General features: G+C 31.3%; 2 protein-coding genes across 2 annotated transcripts in view; both read left to right on the top strand.

The window, feature by feature from the left end:
* The first annotated feature begins 3304 nt into the window (after positions 1 to 3304).
* Positions 3305 to 4693, top strand: LOC129756348 (toll-like receptor Tollo). The gene is made up of 2 exons (XM_055753206.1): positions 3305 to 3441; positions 3503 to 4693. The coding sequence occupies exons 1-2, from the start codon at positions 3416 to 3418 to the stop codon at positions 4650 to 4652; spliced, it is 1176 nt and encodes a 391-aa protein (XP_055609181.1). The 5' UTR covers positions 3305 to 3415; the 3' UTR covers positions 4653 to 4693.
* A 4358-nt stretch (positions 4694 to 9051) lies between these two features.
* The window catches only part of LOC129753981 (very low-density lipoprotein receptor-like), a 28550-nt gene continuing 14279 nt past the window's right edge, over positions 9052 to 23322 (top strand). Inside the window, exons 1-2 of the mRNA XM_055749835.1 lie at positions 9052 to 9109; positions 9173 to 9292. Coding sequence (XP_055605810.1) covers positions 9052 to 9109; positions 9173 to 9292 — 178 coding nt within the window. The remainder of the gene's footprint in view (positions 9110 to 9172; positions 9293 to 23322) is intronic.

The raw sequence follows: 23322 nt of genomic DNA, 5'->3' as shown, positions 1-23322 counted from the left end.
TTGACAAAATTGACAAAATTGACAAAATTGACAAAATTGACAAAATTGACAAAATTGACAAAATTGTAAAAATTGACAAAATTGACAAAGTTGACAAAATTGACAAAATTGAAAAAATTGACAAAATTGACAAAATTGACAAAATTGACAAAATTGACAAAATTGACAAAATTGACAAAATTGACAAAATTGACAAAATTGACAAAATTGACAAAATTGACAAAATTGACAAAATTGACAAAATTGACAAAATTGACAAAATTGACAAAATTGACAAAATTTACAAAATTGACAAAATTGACAAAATTGACAAAATTGACAAAATTGACAAAATTGACAAAATTGACAAAATTGACAAAATTGACAAAATTGACAAAATTGACAAAATTGACAAAATTGACAAAATTGACAAAATTGACAAAATTGACAAAATTGACAAAATTGACAAAATTGACAAAATTGACAAAATTGACAAAATTGACAAAATTGACAAAATTGACAAAATTGACAAAAATGACAAAATTGACAAAATTGACGAAAGTGACAAAATTGACAATTTTGACAAAATTGACAAAATTGACAAAATTGACAAAATTGACAAAATTGACAAAATTGACAAAATTGACAAAATTGACAAAATTGACAAAATTGACAAAATTGACAAAATTGACAAAATTTACAAAATTGACAAAATTTACAAAATTGACAAAATTGACAAAATTGACAAAATTGACAAAATTGACAAAATTGACAAAATTGACAAAATTGACAAAATTGACAAAATTGGCAAAAATTGACAAAATTGTCATAATTGACAAAATTGACAAAATTGACAAAATTGACAAAATTGACCAAATTGACAAAATTAACAAAATTGACAAAATTGACAAAATTGACAAAATTGACAAAATTGACAAAATTGACAAAATTGACAAAATTGACAAAATTGACAAAATTGACAAAATTGACAATATTGACAAAATCAACAAAATTGACAAAATTGACAAAATTGACAAAATTGACAAAATTGACAAAATTGACAAAATTGACAAAATAGACACAATCAACAAAATTGACAAAAATCACACAAAAACTACAAAAATAACAAAAATTTTGAAATAAAAATTGACAAAAATTTTAAAAATTACAAATATTGAAAAGATTACAAAAATTACAAAAATAAAAAAATACAAAAATTCATAAAATTTCTAAAATAACAAAAATTACAAAAAATACAAAAATTACAAAAATTACATAAAATTGACTCAGAAATGAAACAAAAATGTCAAAAAAATTACACAAAAATAACACGACAGTGACTCAAAAATCACACGACAGCGACAAAATAATGCCAAAAGTGCAAATATTGGCAAAAATATTACAAATTGACACAAATTTGACAAAAAAATGATGCAAAATTGACACAAAAAATACAAAAATGAAAAAAAAAACAGTAATTACAAATATGACAGTAATTACATAAACTACACAAAAACGACACAAAAATGGCTCTAAAATACCACAAAAATAACACATTAATCACACAAAAATGATTCAAAAAGGGCACTAAAATGACACAAAAATGATAACGACATTTTACAAAAATGACACAAAAATGCCAAAGTGCCTAAAATGAAAAAAAATGACACTTAAACTACAAAGATAACAAAAATTACAAAAGTTACAAAAATTACAATAATGACAAAACTCACAAAAGTTTCAAAAATTACAAAAATTACCAAAAACACAACAAAAAAAATTACAAAAACTACAAAAATTACTAAATTTACAAAAATTACAAACATTACACACACAAATTTGAAAAATTACAATAATTACAAAAATTACAAAAATTTCGAAAATTCCAAAAATCCAAAAATTACAGAAATCGCAAAAATTACAAAAATTACAAATATTATTAAAACTACAAAAATAACATAAAATTGACTCAGAAATGAAACAAAAATGTCACAAAAATGACACGACAGTGACATTAAAATGACACGACTATGACACAAAAGTGCAAAAAATGACAAAAATGTCACAAATTGACACAATTGACACAAAAATAATGCAAAATTGACACAAAAACTAAAAAAAAAATAATTCAAAAATTATAAATATGACTATAATTACATAAACTACGTTAAAACACCACAAAAATGGCTCAAAAATACCACAAAAATGACTCAAAAATGATACAGAAAATATACATTTAGGACACAAAAATGACAAAAATGATGGTTGACAGAATTAAAAATTGATACGTTAAGAAAAATCCTTAAAATTCCATAATAGTTTATAAATATTTTAAAAATTGCTCTCTTGTTTCATGTTAAAATAATAAAAATGACTCAAGATATATAAATGACACAAATTTAAAATAAAATCAAATGAACTGAATTTATTCATGATGACCAGTTGTTAGCCAATTTACAAAACTCAGGACTAACAATCATCAAATGCATCGCAAAATCCGCTCACCCGACGATTGTAATCCATCCTTTCGGGTGATAGCCCCATTCGCAAAAAAAAATTCATCGATCCAATAAAATTCGACACCTGAATCCCATCAGAGGCGCGGCGCGGGTTGGTTACAAATGTGACAAATCTGTCATTCGACTCTTCTACGGGTGTGTCTGAAAAAAAAACCTCCAAAAGGATTAAAAAAATCGACAACCAAAAAAAAACAAAAAATAACAGCGAACTGAATTGAAATAAATAAAAAAACAGTGTTCAATGGGATTTTTTTTTCGAGGCAAACAACTTTTCGCGAAAACCCCAGGACACGAACCGCAACAAACATGTAGGACACTTTTGGCCCGCAACCCACCCAAAGTTCGTATTTTCATTGGCTGGTTTCAGTTCAGGGCTGTTTTTGTGGACGCCTTTGTTTTTTTTGCATCCCCAGGATAGTGATATTCACCGAAATGTTGCTTTTTAATTTTGCCTTTTTAAGGTGAGAAAGTTTGTAATAGGATGCTGTTATTGAGACACATCTACACAAAAAACAAATCTGCTGCATACCTTTTTTCTGGAGAAATTTTTTATTTTTTACGTGGATACATTTAGTTATTCTATGACTGGTTTCAAAGCTATGAAATTTGTATTTTAAAATTAAAAAAAATCGCCAATATTTAACGTTTTGATTTAAGGTGAGAAATTTCATTTCACTTGAAGCTTCTTATTGAGCATCACATAAAAACACTTGAGTCATTTCGTTATGTTACGCCAGCATCGAACATGATCCGTTATTAATTCACTCGATGATTGATCAATGATAGTATTCTGGAATAGGATTTGTAGTTGTGATGTGCCAATCACTGACCTCAATCTGAATGTTGTGTAGCGATTTCTACTTTCTACTGAATCCTTATCAAACTTCTCGCAGTACTAAGTTTACTTTCTTCCTAAAATGGCGCATCAGTTTTGGTTTCTTTCGTGAGTTGAAAAGTACAATTCAGTGGAGGAATAGAAATGCTTTAAATATTCTATGTTTTAGATTTTTGATTCTGTTGGCTGGAAAGTGCACAAAATCTCAAGAAATTTTCGAGTGTGCGGTACCTGCCGATGATGACGTGTGTCTCCTGAGAGGAGTGAAACTTTCTTCACCGGACAAAATCTACGACGTCGAACTGCCGGAAGCGCAACAATCGGTACACTTCCTGGAAGGAAATATTCCAAACTTTGGAGAACCCATCTATGGTCAGCTGGAGGAAACAACTAATCTCACCATAAACAAGGCTGGAGTTGAGCAACTTTTTGTTGGACCACAACTCATTCACCTGAACGCCAGTTGGAATAAGTTAAAGCGCATTGAAAAAACGCCAAATGCTGAAAACCTCAATCTACTGGTCCTGGAGCTATCCCACAATCTGTTTGATCGAGTTCCGAATGTGAAAGAATTTCTTGGACTGCAACATTTGAATCTATCCTTCAATCAGATTGGATTCGTAAGCCTCGAAATTTTCACTAACCTATCTCAACTGCAAACACTGGACTTGAGCAACAACCGAATAAGATCGCTGGATTCCGCTTTTCGGTTGCAAAAATTAAAATTTCTTCACCTGAACAACAACCACATCACAGATTTGGACTTTAACAGTTGGAATCTTACAAATCTCAAGTACCTGAACATCGCCAACAATCGGATGCTTTTCCTTGAGGGTAGTGACTTTGAACTTTCCTTCCCAAGTTTAACCACCTTGAGCTTTTCCGGTAATATTTGGAACTGCAGAGCCCTCTCCAAACTATATCCTCACCTTCAAAATCGTTCTATCAGCTACCAAACAGACCAATTGCCTTGTCCGACCAATCGGTCGTCCGTTTATGACATCTGTTGTGACGATAGTTATGTGAACTTCGTAACACTAAAATCCCAGTGGGACATCCGGAAGCTGCGAAAGGAAATGGACTTTATGAACGATATGATGAAGGTCAAGCTGATTGAGGTTAGCCAGGAGCAGGACGCTCAGATTGAGTTGCTGCAGCGGAAGTTGACCGAGCAAGAGGAAAAGATGGACGCCATGAAGAATCATTTGCTGCAGATGTCCGGCATGATTGAAGATTTGATTGAGGAACTGTACCTGAGATATCAGGAAAATGGGCAGACAAGGTCGATGCTGATGACGGGGAATAAAATTGCTTTTTGATGCTTTGAAATTAACTTGGCTATGATTAATCTTTAAATAAACACTAATGAGTTGCTTGAGTTTTCAAAAGTAATTAACAAAAAAATAAACAACCATAAAGGCTTATAAAATATAGAAAAGAATGGCTTCATTTTAAATGACACAATAATCTTATATAGAAGAAGACTTAATCTAAATACTAAATACACAAAAAAAATCAACATAAGTCACAAAATAGTCAAAAAAAAATCTAAAAATGGCACTGATACAAATAAAGTTTGCAATATAAAAATGGAAAAAAGGAGATAACATGACAAAGAAGAAATTGTGAGAAAAAATACAATAAATGAGACAATATTGAAACAAAAGTCAATTAAAAAATGGAACAATTATGAGTCAAAAATAAAAATAAAACTTATAAAAAAATGAAAAAAAAAACAAAATGATCGTTCGCACTGTCAGTTTCCTCTTGTGGGGCGAACCACGCTTAGCCACTAATGTGTGATGGTGGTGCCATTCTATTTCACTTCATAGTAGTCGTAGTGCCAAACAAAAATTTGGTATGTGATGATGATGCTTCTAATAAATTCTACCTGCTCATTTTCACCATATTATATTCCTTCTTACTTTCTACCCGTCTATAAAATTTCTTAAGCCTAATATGTTCTTACTAAAAAGGACATCACTTTTCACCGATAAATTTAGTAACAAAAATTAATTACGGTGTTTGATCTCTTCATAAAAAAAAAACAAAACCAAAAGTTTACGAAACTTAGCACAAATCACACAAAATGAGACAAAAAAAGTGGAAAGAATCAGAAAACAGAGACAAAAAAGAACAAATAGTGATTTAACAGTGACATAGAAATAAGATATTATAGAAATATATTCAAAGTGAAAAAAGACAAAAAGGTACGGATTTACCCGCAGATTTATATTTATTTTCTTTCTTGCATTTATTAGATCAGGTGATTCATAATTCTTATCTATAAAAATGCAATATTCAAAACATTTTCTTAACTCAGTATTTTATCCTTTTTCTATTTTATCCTTTTTCCATTTTTCCATCTTACCATTATTGTACATAAAAAAGGAAATTAAGTAGGCCTCGTAACTTGTATCAAAAAAAAATTACCTCCCTTCCAACGATTTTGCCTACCCTCACAGCAAGGTTGCCGAAATCAAAGAAAAATCTATAACTTCACAGAATTTTGAGCAAATTTTTATCACAGAATCTGTGTCATAAAACACAGAATCTTGAAAATATTCACATATTTACATATTTTTAAAATTCTTATCTTTTATGTCAATTTTTTTTTTTAGATTCCTAAATTTGTGTTGAAAAATCATGATAATGTTGTTATTGTTCAAAATTTTTCTCAAGTAAAATTTGAAAGAGACACGATTTCTAATGACTTTTTAATGAAATCAATGCAATTGACAATTGTGACAATTAAGGAAATCCGTCACGGAATTTCTGGGTAGAATCACAGATAGTCAGATTGTTTTATCACAAAAACACAGAATTTTTTTCGGCAACCTTGCCTCACTGTTCACGATTTTGCTTACTCTTGATAGTATTTCCACAAACTGCACGACCTCTTTTCTTTTTTTCCTTCTTCTCTTTTCACAATAATATTCAGAAAAAAAAATTTCTTTTTAAGATAAATATCTCTTATCCTCCAATTCATATGATAGTAATATCACTTATCTCTACCAAAATAAAGAACATTTCGCTTGATTCCAATGCTTCGAGTTATCTACAATTTCAACTTTCTGGAAGCAACATTAAGAAAAAAAAACCCAAACCGTTTCTCATTCTGACGGGCAATCGTCGGTGAAAACTTCGGATTATATATTTTGCTTGTCAGAAGCCAGTACAGCGAAATAGGCCATGATTTTCTTCCTGCGCATATTGTAAACTTCCGTCAAAATATTGAATTAGTTTTTTTTTTCATATTTTTCTCATTTTTGTCTCAAATTCAAATCTTTTTCTAGTTTTATTTTTTTTATATAAAAAGAAAATAAAAAGTACGAAAAACACTGAAAATAGATAAGATGAGGGAAATTTAGACAAAAACGGTTAAATGTAACAAAAAAAGTTAGTCAATGAGACAATAAATAAACAAAAAAAAATTAAGATACAAAAGTAAGATAAAATAGACCATAAATGAGGCACAACTTATACCAAAATGAGTTAAAAAATAAGGAAAAAAATGAGAAAAAAGACACAAACGAGAAAAACGAAAAAAAATGCAACAGAATCGAAAAATGATAAAAAAAAAGATTAACTACGGACAAAACTGAAACAAAAAGAAAAAAAATAAGCAAGAATTTAACATGAAACGAAAATGACATACAAATATATAGAATGTAATATATATTGAAAAAAAATGACACATAAATGGGAACAAATTGAGAGAAAACAAGGAACAAACATGACACAACAGATATATGAATTTGAAGAAAATTTAACCAAACAAAACCAAAATAACACAAAAAAAACAACAATAATTGTACGCTAAAATAAAAAAAAACGATTTAACACACTTGAAAGTGGATTGTGACCTTTTTTACCGCCTGTAAGTTATATTTGGATACGTATAAATTCTGAATTATGATTAAAGAAAATCGTACGCAGCAAATCCAAAATGAATTTTAGAAATCAAGATTCAAAATTGTTTAAAGGATAAAAGTATTCTGAAATAACCCTAATTTTTATAAAAATAAGATTATTTACCACTAATCGAAGATTCTTGAATGACAGGATTCTGGAATATCTTGTATGATCGCGTTTCTATTACATTATAATCTCACTCAATTTACTCTTCTTGGCATCACTGTATATGGTAACTTTAAAAGGGAAGAGGTATAAAAATTAAGAATACAATTCAAAAAAAAAAAGATGCCTTACCATGTGTTTTCAATAACTCAACCTCTCAAGTGAATGAATCGAATATATTTTAAAAATAATCGGGTAAAATAACAAGTGCTTGAGTAAATACGATGCGGCAACGATCAAAACAACTATAGATATTAAAAATTTTGACTACTTTGAAATTCCAATATTTTCAATTTTGTAAATATGCGTTTTTGTAAATTTTGTCGATTTTTTTTCAATTTTGTCAATTTTGGGTCAATTTTGAGTCAATTTTGAGTCAATTTTGAGTCAATTTTGTCAATTTTGTCAATTTTGTCATTTTTGTCAATTTTGTCAATTTTGTCAAATTTGTCAATTTTGTCAATTTTGTCAATTTTGTCAATTTTGTCAATTTTGTCAATTTTGTCAATTTTGTCAATTTTGTCAATTTTGTCAATTTTGTCAATTTTGTGGATTTTAATTCAATTTTGAGTCGATTTTGTCAATTTTGTCAATTTTGTCAATTTTGTCATTTTTCTCAATTTTGTCAATCTTGTCAATTTTATCAATATAAAAAAATTTACATTTAAAAATATAACTCGAGTTATTCTTTAATACAGGCCGAAAATCATTTACAAATGATTTTAAAATATTATTTGATTTAAAAAGATATTTAGATCAACTCTCAAATGACAAAGAAATATGTGGATAAAAGTAAAAAAAAAACATAAAAGCAAAACCTTTTTTTTTTCTCGATTATAGTCGTTTTAACATCTTTAAGTCATTCGCGACATATCAACGATGCAGTTGGCGGGCAGTTATTGAAAAACTGTGATCCGATGTTTACTCTTGGGCTCGAACTCACGGATATCGGCTCTGGAAGCAACTGACTTGCCAACTGAGCTAGATCACATGCCACAAAATCTTAACATAAATGACGAAGTTGACAAAAGTTCACAACACTATATTTTTTTAAATACTGTTAAAATCCAATTTTGAATAAGAATAACAAGTGCAAAATAATGCGTTGTAAACAGCCACTTTTTGATTCCTCGTACAAAACATGTTTTGAATATTCGTTTCTCTCACTTTTAAACATTTTTAATCCTTTATTTAATGATTTTTTATTTTTGCACGTCATTTTAAACAGTTGTACATTATAAGTACACTGTACATCCAGAAGAACATTTAAAAAAAAAAATAAATTATTCACTTTTTTTATAAACAAACTCTTGCAAATTTGTTACTTTATGAATAGAAAAGTTAAATATTCTTATGTCCAAACGCCATCTTCCACGTTCTGTTATGGTTCTCTTTTGCAAAAGCCAAAAAAAATCAATAATCTGGAGGTCACACATTATTCTTCTAGTACAGAAATACAATTTATATTTCCGATTTAATCTAATTACAATCATTTTTTAAGCTCCTCGAAGGAATGCTTATGATAAAGAATTTAAATATTATAAATTCTTATACTTATATTTATTTATTTTACTTATTTTAAAAAATAAAATAAATAAAATAAATAAATTCTTATACTTCTATTAACAATATCTAACTATGAATCTTTCCACGAATTTCTTCTACTCATGTACCAGCCTTGAGTGGCAAAGCTCAAGCAAATATTCAATTATAATTTTTAACCCACCATTTTTTATTCTCTCGTTTTTTTCCTCTACAGAAACCAACTGCTCGGATGACAAATTCCGGTGCAAGAGTGGCCGCTGCATCCCGAGGCACTGGCAGTGCGACGGTGAGAAAGACTGCTCGGACGGCTCGGACGAAGACTCGGAGAAGTGCCGTAAGTATCCCTCGTTCCGGACCGAAACCGGAAGCGGAAACCAACGCACTGCTTTTTCTTGTGTGTTTCCTAACTCTTTGCTTCAAAGAGCTATCTGTCTTCTATCTGTAATCCACCCAACTTTTCAGCACAGCTCCCCTTGCACTTTTTTGCTTTTAAAATTGTTTGCCATTTTGCTTTTGCTTCTTGGTTTTTCATCCTCATCCCCTTCCTGCTTCCTGGTTTTGGAATGTTGTTGTTGACCGTTCGCCGGACAACCATTGGACTTGGTCCTGTCACTTCCGGTCTTCAACAACCACCTACAACTACATACTACTAACTGAAAACCGATCCCGTGATACCGAAACCGCAACGATTGACCTCGACACTGTACTGGTGTGGGTGCCCATTTCCATTTTTTTTTTGTTCCTCAACAAAAACGCCCGTGTCCATCAGTAAACAAATCGTGTCAGTTCAACGAAGTTATGTGCAAATCCGGGGACCGTTGCGTGCCGAAGCACTGGATCTGCGACCGGGAGCTGGACTGTCCGGATGGATCCGACGAAATAAATTGCAGTAAGAAAGAGTTGCTTCGAGCAAAAAAAAAATACTAACTACATACCAAGATACAAAAGCTAGAACGAAACTCAATTAGGACGAACCTGGCCCCGGAACAAGAGCCAGGTTCCAACATAGGTTCGTCTTCTATAACTGAACAACATCTGAAATCACACAAAAACAACACAAAAATGCCACAGAAATGACAAAAAAATGACACAAAAATGGCTCAAAAATGACACAAAAATGACACAAAAATGATACAAAAACGATACAAAAATAAAACAAAAACGACATAGAAATGACACAAAATGACTCAAAAAAGATACAAAATTGACACAAAAATGAAACAAAAATGACACAAGAATGACACAAAAAAAACACAAAAATGATACAAAAATTACACAAAAATGAAAAAAATGCCGAAAAATGACATAAAAATCACATAAAAATGACACAAAAATGACACAAAAATGATACAAAAATGACTCAAAAATGACTCAAAAATGATACAAAAATGATACAAAAACGACACAAAAATGACAAATGACACAAAAATGAAAATAATATGACAAAAATGACAAACATGACAGAAAAATGAAACAAATATGACACCAAAATGACACAAAAATGACACAAAAATGACACAAAAATGACACAAAAATGGCAAAAAAAGGCACAAAAATGACACAAAAATGGCAAAAAATGACAGAAACATGACACCAAAATTAAACAAAACTGACAGAAAAATGACACAAAAATGACCCGAAAGTTACACAAAAATTACACAAAAATGACACAAAAAAGGCACAAAATGACACAAAAATGACACAAAAATGATACAAAAATGATACAAAAATGAAACAAAAAGACAAAAAACGAAATAGAAATGACACAAAATGACACAATAAAGACACAGAATTGACACAAAATTGACACAAAAATGAAACAAAAATGACACAAGAATGACACAAAAATTACACAAAAATGATACAAGAATAACATAAAAATGGCACAAAAATGACACAAAAATGACACAAAAATGACACAAAAATGAAAAAAATTACGAAAAATGACATAAAAATGACACAATAATGACACAAAAATGATACAAAAATGACTCAAAAATGATACAAAAATGATACAAAAACGACATAAAAATTACACAAAAATGACACAAAAATGAAACAAAACGACAAAAAACGAAATAGAAATGACACAAAATGACACAAAAAAGACACAAAATTGACACAAAATTGACACAAAAATGAAATAAAAATGACACAAGAATGACACAAAAATTACACAAAAATGATACAAAAATGACATAAAAATGGCATAAAAATGACACAAAAATGAAAAAAAATAACGAAAAATGACATAAAAATGACACAATAATGACACAAAAATAATACAAAAAAGACACAAAAATGACACAAAAAATGATACAAAAATGATACAAAAACGAAACAAAAATTACACAAAAATGACACAAAAAGGACTTAAAAATGACACAAAAATGAAAAAAATATGACACAAATGACAAACATGACACAAAAATGAAACAAATATGACACCAAAATGACACAAAAATGACAAACAAATGGCACAAAATGGCACACAACTGACACAAACATTACACAAAAATTAAACAAAAATGACACAAAAACCACAGAAAAATTGCACAAAAATGACACAAAAAAGGCAAAAAAGACAAAAATGACAAAAATGACAAAAATGACAAAAATGACAAAAATGACAAAAATGACAAAAATGACAAAAATGACAAAAATGACAAAAATGACAAAAATGACAAAAATGACAAAAATGACAAAAATGACAAAAATGACAAAAATGACAAAAATGACAAAAATGACAAAAATGACAAAAATGACAAAAATGACAAAAATGACAAAAATGACAAAAATGACAAAAATGACAAAAATGACAAAAATGACAAAAATGACAAAAATGACAAAAATGACAAAAATGACAAAAATGACAAAAATGACAAAAATGACAAAAATGACAAAAATGACAAAAATGACAAAAATGACAAAAATGACAAAAATGACAAAAATGACAAAAATGACAAAAATGACAAAAATGACAAAAATGACAAAAATGACAAAAATGACAAAAATGACAAAAATGACAAAAATGACAAAAATGACAAAAATGACAAAAATGACAAAAATGACAAAAATGACAAAAATGACAAAAATGACAAAAATGACAAAAATGACAAAAATGACAAAAATGACAAAAATGACAAAAATGACAAAAATGACAAAAATGACAAAAATGACAAAAATGACAAAAATGACAAAAATGACAAAAATGACAAAAATGACAAAAATGACAAAAATGACAAAAATGACAAAAATGACAAAAATGACAAAAATGACAAAAATGACAAAAATGACAAAAATGACAAAAATGACAAAAATGACAAAAATGACAAAAATGACAAAAATGACAAAAATGACAAAAATGACAAAAATGACAAAAATGACAAAAATGACAAAAATGACAAAAATGACAAAAATGACAAAAATGACAAAAATGACAAAAATGACAAAAATGACAAAAATGACAAAAATGACAAGAATGACAAAAATGACAAAAATGACAAAAATGACAAAAATGACAAAAATGACAAAAATGACAAAAATGACAAAATTGACAAAAATGACAAAAATGACAAAAATGACAAAAATGACAAAAATGACAAAAATGACAAAAATGACAAAAATGACAAAAATGACAAAAATGACAAAAATGACAAAAATGACAAAAATGACAAAAATGACAAAAATGACAAAAATGACAAAAATGACAAAAATGACAAAAATGACAAAAATGACAAAAATGACAAAAATGACAAAAATGACAAAAATGACAAAAATGACAAAAATGACAAAAATGACAAAAATGACAAAAATGACAAAAATGACAAAAATGACAAAAATGACAAAAATGACAAAAATGACAAAAATGACAAAAATGACAAAAATGACAAAAATGACAAAAATGACAAAAATGACAAAAATGACAAAAATGACAAAAATGACAAAAATGACAAAAATGACAAAAATGACAAAAATGACAAAAATGACAAAAATGACAAAAATGACAAAAATGACAAAAATGACAAAAATGACAAAAATGACAAAAATGACAAAAATGACAAAAATGACAAAAATGACAAAAATGACAAAAATGACAAAAATGACAAAAATGACAAAAATGACAAAAATGACAAAAATGACAAAAATGACAAAAATGACAAAAATGACAAAAATGACAAAAATGACAAAAATGACAAAAATGACAAAAATGACAAAAATGACAAAAATGACAAAAATGACAAAAATGACAAAAATGACAAAAATGACAAAATTACAAAAATGACAAAAATGACAAAAATGACAAAAATGACAAAAATGACAAAAATGACAAAAATGACAAAAATGACAAAAATGACAAAAATGACAAAAATGACAAAAATGACAAAAATGACAAAAATGACAAAAATGACAAAAATGACAAAAATGACAAAAATGACAAAAATGACAAAAATGACAAAAATGACAAAAATGACAAAAATGACAAAAATGACAAAAATGACAAAAATGACAAAAATGACAAAAATGACAAAAATGACAAAAATGACAAAAATGACAAAAATGACAAAAATGACAAAAATGACAAAAATGACAAAAATGACAAAAATGACAAAAATGACAAAAATGACAAAAATGACAAAAATGACAAAAATGACAAAAATGACAAAAATGACAAAGATGACAAAAATGACAAAAATGACAAAAATGACAAAAATGACAAAAATGACAAAAATGACAAAAATGACAAAGATGACAAAAATGACAAAAATGACAAAAATGACAAAAATGACAAAAATGACAAAAATGACAAAAATTACAAAGATGACAAAAATGACAAAAATGACAAAAATGACAAAAATGACAAAAATGACAAAAATGATAAAAATGACAAAAATGACAAAAATGACAAAAATGACAAAAATGACAAAAATGACAAAAATGACAAAAATGACAAAAATGACAAAAATGACAAAAATGCCAAAAATGACAAAAATGACAAAAATGACAAAAATGACAAAAATGACAAAAATGACAAAAATGACAAAAATGACAAAAATGACAAAAATGACAAAAATGACAAAAATGACAAAAATGACAAAAATGACAAAAATGACAAAAATGACAAAAATGACAAAAATGACAAAAATGACAAAAATGACAAAAATGACAAAAATGACAAAAATGACAAAAATGACAAAAATGACAAAATTGACAAAATTGACAAAATTGACAAAATTGACAAAATTGATAAAATTAACAAAACAGTCCAAAATGACACAAAAAAATGTCACAAAAATGACATAAAAAAGGCACAAAAATGGCACAAAAATGACACAAAATTGACACAAAAATGACACATAAATGACACAAAAACGACACAAAAATGACACAAAAATGACACAAAAATGACACAAAAATGGCACAAAATTACAAAAAAATGGCAAATAGACACAATCATGACACAAGAATGACACAAGAATGACACAAAAATGACACATAAATGACATAAAAATGACACAAAAATGACTCAAAATAGCCCAAAAATTATACAGAATTGGTAAAAATGACACAAAATGACATAAAAATAACCCAAAATAACACAAAAATGACACAAAAATGATACAAAAATGGTACAAAAATGACGCATAAATAGCCAAAAATGGCATAAAATTCAGAAGAGCGACATAGAAATAATTCATAAATGACTCAAATCTAGCACCAAAAGGGTCTTTAAATGAAAGGAAGAACGAAACAAAAAAAATAACAAAATGACACAAGTGACACTTTTTTTTGACATTCAAAACAGAATGTCAAAAAAAAAATCCAAAAATGACACAAAAAGTTAAATCCAGAATTCCAGCTTTCGAATGAGGAATCCCAAATTTTGGAGAAAAATAAAATTATAGATTTTGATACTGTGATTACACTGCTGCGTGTGCTCATTCTTGATCAATTTTTTTTCTACTTATTTTCAATTGTATGATCTCTTTTTCATGTTGACTTATTTTCTCAAATCTTGAGATTTTATCCTCATATCTCAGAATTAGGTTAATTAGTTTATTTTTCGAGAGTTGAATGTCAAGAGTCGAGAATATCTAGTTCTAGTCGATAGTCAAACTTCTAGGATCAGGTCAAGAGTTGAAAGCTGACAGTCGAAAGCAAAGAGTTGAAAGCCAACGGATGACAATCAAAATTCAGGTTCTTTAGGATCAAAAGTCTTGAGTTTACAGTTAAGAATCGAAAGATCCTCCAGGGGGTTGAGAGTTCAAAGTCGAGATTCGAGGGTCAAGGTTCCAGAAAAGACAGTAGAATTTAAACTAAGAATCGAGAGTCCAGAGTCAAGAATCCAGAGCCGAAAGTCGATAGTCCTGCATAACAAGTCGAGTGCTGAAAATCGACAGTCAAGAGTCCAAAACCGAGAGTCGAGATTCTATGTAGGGGAGATGGGGGCATAATGGCCACCTTAAGGAAAACGGTTAATTAACCATAGAAAATAGCTATAATATGGAGGTTACATTATTGTTTCGTGTTCAGACACTTGAAAAGCCTATTCTCTAACGGGCTGAAACGTGAAAAACTAGATGAAAACGTTAAAAAATGCATTTTAAAAAAAATTGCCAAAAGCTGAAAACCAGCCACTGTGGAGGCATAATGAGAACCCCCCCTGAGGCAGTATGAGCACCATTAATCAGAGCAAGATGTGCGTTTTTGCCGGGGAATCTAGCAGCGAATTCAATTCGATGAAGTCAGGTGAGTCGTAGATTCATCAAACAAAGCAATAACAAAATAATCTAGGTCTGTTTGTAGAATACAAACAATTCACGCACGCTCATACATTAAGTGCTTTGTTCGGAGGATGATGCTACTAGCCGTATAATGTAACAATAAAAAAATCGATCATGAATTGTGAATGGAAAAAAAATCACCTCGAACAGAAATCTAACTCTAGTCTTTTGATTACCTCTCCGACACCTTACCAATAGGCTAAATTGTCGGATGAAAACTAGTCAAGGTGTGGCGCTTTAAATCAATTTTAATTCGCTGCTAGATTCTACGGCAGAAAATGCTCATTATGCCTCGATAATATGGTGCTCTATATGCCCCTAGTCAACAAATTTAAGTAAAACGTGTTTTAAAATTGATAAAAGTGAAAAATCAAAAATTTTATGATGGTAAAAATTGAGAAACAATGTGTACATCATGTTGCAGTGCGTACATTATTGATCAAGGTTATTTTAAGATCATAAGAGCTTATTTCGTGGTGCTCAAAAATTATAATATTTTCGTAACTTTAGAACCAAGCTAGTTTTTTTTAAATATCTCTGTAAAGATGATAAGGAGATTCCTTTTTTTGTGAAAAATTAATACTATAGGAAGTACGAAACAAATCCTCATGAAAATTTATTTAAGAAAATACGCACTTTCGTAGAAAAGCGTAGTTCTCATTATGCCTCGGGTGCTCGTTATGCCCTCATCTCCCCTATAATCCTGTGTCGAGAGTCGAGACTCTAGAGTAGATGGTCTTAAGGTGAAAGTCGAAATTCTAGAAACAAGAATTGAGAAGAGTCAGAAGTCATGTAAAGAGAGTTCAGAATATAAAATCAGAAGATGGAAGAGTCTCAAGTCAAGAATCTAGAGGAGAGAGTCGACAATCAAGAATCTAGAGTTGAAGGCCAAGATTCGAGAATTATGAGTCGTGAATCGGGAGTCGGGAGTTGGAAGTTGTAAATCAAGGAATAAGAAGAAAATAGTCTAAATAGTCGAAAAGAATCGATCGGCTTCAATCTAAAGTATTCAGACAAAAGCCAAGTGTCGAGGCTCAAATAAAGAGAATTACAGAAATCTTGAAGTTAAAGTCGAGAGTCGATAAATATATCAATCATCAATTTTGAATGCACATTTAAACTTTTCATTCTGAATTCAATTATGCTTCCTTCTATTGAGTTTTTTTTTTTAGTATTAACTCAAATCTCGCATCTTTTCGTTTGATTTTTAGTTTTAAATTTCTTAATTTCATCGAAAATCAACAAACCTTCCTATCTTAACGAGTCCTTATATTTATTTATCGATTAAACGATAGCAGCAAGCAGGCAGAACCAGCTAGCTAATCAGCCTCGTTAATTAGACCATCAAGCTCATTTCTCTCACAACATAAACCAAACCAACCCCAAAGGCAACGAACGCCCTAGGAACTTTAACGAGCGAAACGTGAAAACCAGTAGTCCCCCGTAGAAGGCACCAAATAGTAGGTAGGGTAGCTGCAATAATGCAATTAGCTCCTCCGCCGACTGTTGGTCCAGGATTACCTAGCCATAGGCGCAATCCTTGCTTGCTGTTGTTTCTACTATTGGGTACGAAAGGTGGCATCGGTTATAGCCTAAACACCGGGAGCTAACAGCAGCACCAAATCGTTTCTGCATCTCACCGGTGGATGCTTTCGTTGTGAGATTTGGTGGTGGTGAGAATATTTTTAAAAGGTCTTATGGATAAATATTGAGTTTCAATCAGTTTAGAACTTTTCCTTATTTTAGAATTGGAAAAATTTCCTAGTTTCGAAGAACATATTTTTTAGGAAAAAACTTAAAACTGGAAATTTCTGCTACGTTTCGAAAAAAAATCGGTCCCGCCAAACCGGTCAAGCAGTGGAACGTAAAACTCATTACACGCCTGAGCGATAGGCAACCTGGTGTGCCACCATTGCTGGTATGGAATCCTAGATACGAGAGTCGAGTGACCGACTACCATCAGGAACGGCACTACTATTACGCTCAACACTGCCGGGAACAATGCTAATGAGCTGTGCATCTCATTTGTTCCTTCTGCTTCGACATTTGGCCGTCCTTTCGTTGTTGTCGTTTGTCTGGAACGACAAACAGACGTCGCACTATCTGAGTAGGTTGAATAGGTCTGAATCTGTAAACTTTGGCTTTAGCTTTATTTCCTGCTTAAACATATTATTTTCCTTTTAAAAGTATAAATATTAGGACATTTTTACTTTTAGCTAATGCCTTTTGGCACCAAGAGTACCCCCACAATTTTACAAAGAGAGATAATTTCAAAATATTTCGAGTCGCTATTAAGTCGAGAGTCAATAGTCAAAGGTCGAGGGTCGAGAAATAAGGGTCGAGATTCGAGAACGGAAAGTTTAGAGAGTCAAGTAGTTAATAGTTGAGAGTCAAAATTCAAGATTCAAGAGTCAAAAGTCGAGGGTTGAAAGTCGAAAGTCTAGAGTCCGGAGTTGAGAATCGAAAGTTAAGAATCGAGCTCGAGATCGAGAGTCGAGGGTCGAGAGTCGAGAGTCGAGAGTCGAGAGTCGAGAGTCGAGAGTCGAGAGTCGAGAGTCGAGAGTCAAGAGTCGAGAGTCGAGAGTTAGTCGAGAGTCGAGAGTTAGTCGAGAGGCGAGAGTTAGTCGAGAGGCGAGAGTTAGTCGAGAGTCGAGATTCGAGAGACGAGCGTCGAAAGTCGAGAGTCGAGAGTCGAGAGTCGAGAGTCAAGAGTCGAGAGTCGAGAGTCAAGGGTCGAGGGTCGTGAGTCGAGAGTTGAGAGTTGAGAGTCGAGGGTCGAGGGTCGAGAATCGAGAGTCGAGAGTCGAAAGTTAAGAGTCGAGCTCGAAATTGAGAGTCGAAAGTTAGGAATTGAGAGTCGAGAATCGAGAGTCGAGAGTCGAAATTCGAGATTGTAATACTTTTTGGGCTCAAGAGTACCCCCACTATTTTTCAAAGAGAGATTAAAGAGTCGACAGTCGAAAGTTGAGAATCAAGAGTCGCCAAGAGTCCAGAATCAAGAGTCCAGCATCGAAAGTCGAGAGTCGAGATTCGAGGTTCAAGAATCGATAATCCAAAGTCGAAAATCAAACGTCGAGAGTTGAGAGACAAGATTCAAAAATTGAGTAAATTTCAAAAGCCAAAAGCCAAAAATCAACAATCTCGATTTGAGAAAGTTTAATTTATCCAGAGAAAAAGTACCATAGTCGACATTCATGAACAAACCAGGACAACAATGCAGCCGGATCCTGTTCCACAACTGTGTTCCCGGGGTATCATAAATCGAAACGCGTTTCATCGACCCTCGGTAAGGGAGCTCTAGTGAGCTTTTTTCGCGCTCAACGTTCATTGGAAACAAAACCGTTCGTTCTAATGGGTGTGTGCGGGTCTGTGAGGTGTGGCTCCAACAGGAAACTCATCTTAATTACGAGCCATAAAATTGCCACTTACATTAGTACCGTGCTGGTGCTGGTTACCGTTTGCTGTTGCTATTACCATCAGCAAACGACGGAGAACGACGAGCGAGAGAGAGTGAAAGGAAGCTTGAAGTTTGAAACGCTTCAAACGAACGGACGCGGACGGAAGCTGCTAAGTTTTTTTTTCCATTCCACGTTTGGCTTTCTTCATCGCGTCGTCGTCAGGTGCCAGGAAAAGGCTTCGCTATTTGCAGACTCCCATACCAATATGATCTGATCTTGTACCGGATGGTGTCAGGGAAGCAGGGTCTTGCAATTCTGAGTCGGTGGGTGCTAAAATCCCGAGGGGAAAACTTTTCTTCCCGGGTATTCTGTGGGGCAAGATGAAATATAATAAAGATAATCAGAAAGCATGTAGTCATTAAAAGTTAGGACGCGGGATGGAATGCTCACTTTTTCTTTCAGCAGCATCGTTACGTGTGTTTTTTTTTACTTGTTGCTCGCTACAAAGTGAGCTTAAGAGATAAATGAAAGTGAGAATTTATTGATTTTTTTTTTCAGATCGGAATTTGCTTTCATTGGACAATCCATTTCTATTTACATTAAATTGTAAATTTGCTTGGCATAAAAATTTCAAACTAATTTTTCTTTCATTGAAGATACCTAAAAACATTTTTTTTACAATTAAAAAGTTTAGCGAATGTCATTTGGCTTAATGATTGCCCCAAACAGTTTTCAACGTGATATATTTAATGCGTTACATTTCTATGAATTTACACTTTAAAATATGAATTAAAATCAAAATAAATTTCTTTCTGTTTAAAATGTTTTAAAAATGATGTTGAAAACTAGAATTATGAAATAAAAGGCAACTATCCCAAACAGTCGGGGAAGAGGAAAACTTTTGATTCCAAACATTTACAACTGAAAACAGGGGTTTTCACCGCCTTTATTCGAACCGAATAGCATGAAGGTATCATTAACATCGCAAACAATGGTTATCGTTGTCAGCGTTGCTGTTCGTTCACTAGCAATTTTCGGGTACTATTCAGTTAGTGAATTGCGCACACGAATGACAATAATGCTGGTCGGAACTTTTGTAAAACCGTGAAAGGCGGTCTGTGTAATAGTGTGGTCGACATGCAATTGTAATAAAGGCTGACACAGGTGGAAGCCAAATGGATGTCCGGAAAGTTGAACAAGTGACATAAGTAGAGACGGTTAGGTGTTTTGAAACCAAAGTTTATGTTTTGTCTTTAAACTTTGGGAAATAATCATTCTTTTGGAACAAAAAAAACGCTGTGTTGCGTTGGGAAACTCGTATAAACTTTATCTCACAGAAATAACACCTCCGACTCTCAATTTTAATCCAAGGCACTAAAAATTCGATTCTCGGCCAAAATCTCTCCACTATCGGCCTTCGACTCTCGACTTTCTAAAATTGACCCTCGATTCTCGATTCTCAACTCTCGACTCCCGACTCTCGACTCTCGATTATCGACTCTCGACTCTCGACTCCCGACTTTCGACTCTTGACTTTCGACATTCGACTCTCGACTCTCGGCTTTCGACTCTCGACTCTCGACTCTCGACTCTTGACTCTCGACTCTCGACTCTCGACTCTCGACTCTCGACTCTCGACTCTCGACTTTCGACATTCGATTCTAGACTCTTGACTCTCGACTTTTGCCTCTCGACTCTAAACTATAGATTCTCGACTCTCAACTTTCGACTCTCAATTCTCTACTTTTCACTCTTGACACTCGAATCTGGAAACTCGACTGTCGATAATCGAATATTGAATTTTTTCGATTTTTGAATCCCGAATCTTGTCTATTCAGCAATTCTCGACTCTCGACTTTTAAGTCTCAAACAAGACCTGAGGCACAATTTTCACAATTTTGACAATTTTGACAAATTTTGACAATTTTGACAATTTTGACAATTTTGACAATTTTGATAATTTTGACAATTTTCACAATTTTCACAATTTTGTCAATTTTGACAATTTTGACAATTTTGACAATTTTGACAATTTTGACAATTTTGACAATTTTGGCAATTTTGACAATTTTGACAATTTTGACAATTTTGACAATTTTGACAATTTTGACAATTTTGACAATTTTGACAATTTTGACAATTTTGACAATTTTGACAATTTTGACAATTTTGACAATTTTGACAATTTTGACAATTTTGACAATTTTGACAATTTTGACAATTTTGACAATTTTGACAATTTTGACAATTTTGACAATTTTGACAATTTTGACAATTTTGACAATTTTGACAATTTTGACAATTTTGACAATTTTGACAATTTTGACAATTTTGACAATTTTGACAATTTTGACAATTTTGACAATTTTGACAATTTTGACAATTTTGACAATTTTGACAATTTTGACAATTTTGACAATTTTGACAATTTTGACAATTTTGACAATTTTGACAATTTTGACAATTTTGACAATTTTGACAATTTTGACAATTTTGACAATTTTGACAATTTTGACAATTTTGACAATTTTGACAATTTTGACAATTTTGACAATTTTGACAATTTTGACAATTTTGACAATTTTGACAATTTTGACAATTTTGACAATTTTGACAATTTTGACAATTTTGACAATTTTGACAATTTTGACAATTTTGACAATTTTGACAATTTTGACAATTTTGACAATTTTGACAATTTTGACAATTTTGACAATTTTGACAATTTTGACAATTTTGACAATTTTGACAATTTTGACAATTTTGACAATTTTGACAATTTTGACAATTTTCACAATTTTGACAATTTTTACAATTTTGACAATTTTGACAATTTTGACAATTTTGACAATTTTGACAATTTTGACAATTTTGACAATTTTGACAATTTTGACAATTTTGACAATTTTGACAATTTTGACAATTTTGACAATTTTGACAATTTTGACAATTTTGACAATTTTGACAATTTTGACAATTTTGACAATTTTGACAATTTTGACAATTTTGACAATTTTGACAATTTTGACAATTTTGACAATTTTGACAATTTTGACAACTTTGACAATTTTGACAATTTTGACAATTTTTAAAAATTTTGACAATTTTCTGATTTTTTGATTTTCTGATTTTCTGATTTTCTGACTTTCTGACTCTTAGACTTTCTGATTTTTTGACTTTCTGACTTTCTAACTTTCTATCTTTCTGACTTTCTGACTTTTAGACTTCTTGACTTTCTGACTTTCTGACTTTATGATTTTCTCACTTTCTGTTTCTCTGACTTTCTGACTTTCTGACTTTCTGACTTTCTGACTTTCTGACTTTCTGACTTTCTGACTTTCTGACTTTCTGACTTTCTGACTTTCTGACTTTCTGACTTTCTGACTTTCTGACTTTCTTACTTTCTGACTTTCTGACTTTCTGATTTTCTGACTTTCTGACTTTCTGACTTTCTGACTTTCTAACTTTCTGACTTTCTGACTTTCTGACTTTCTGACTTTCTGACTTTCTGACTTTCTGACTTTCTGACTTTCTGACTTTCTGACTTTCTGACTTTCTGACTTTCTGACTTTCTGATTTTGTGACTTTCTGACTTTCTGACTTTCTGACTTTCTGACTTTCTGAATTTCTGACTTTCTGACTTTCTGACTTTCTGACTCTCTGACTCTTTGACTTTCTGACTTTCTGACTTATTGATTTTTAATCTGACTGACTGATTTTTTAAAATCCACCTCTGCCAACTAAAAGTCAAGCATAAGATAACTTTTTGTTCTTTTTAAGATATTTGACTTTCTGTTTTCGGCACTTCACTGATGAAGTTCAGCTTTCAATTCTCTCGACTTTCAATTATCACCTTCGGTTATTGACTTTGAATTTTCGTTTTGGAACCTCCAACTCCAACATCTCAATTGAAGTTTCCGGCTTGGATATTTCTTCTAGAAAACCAGCTGCATTCTTTCTCGATTATAAAAACGCAGACTTTCAAGCTATCTCTGAAGTGTTAGACTCTGTAGACTGGGAATCCGAGCTTACACTTTCTGATCCCAATGCCGCGGCTGAAACTTTTTCACATGTCATCAATTACATTATTGATCGTCATGTTCCGAAACGTTTGGTGAATGAAAATTCAAGAGCTCCCTGGATCACCAAAGAATTACGCCAGATGAAAACTTTAAAATGCA

Source organism: Uranotaenia lowii, chromosome 3, assembly GCF_029784155.1.
Source record: "Uranotaenia lowii strain MFRU-FL chromosome 3, ASM2978415v1, whole genome shotgun sequence".
NCBI lineage: Eukaryota > Metazoa > Arthropoda > Insecta > Diptera > Culicidae > Uranotaenia > Uranotaenia lowii.
This window is presented reverse-complemented; position numbering and strand designations above follow the sequence as displayed.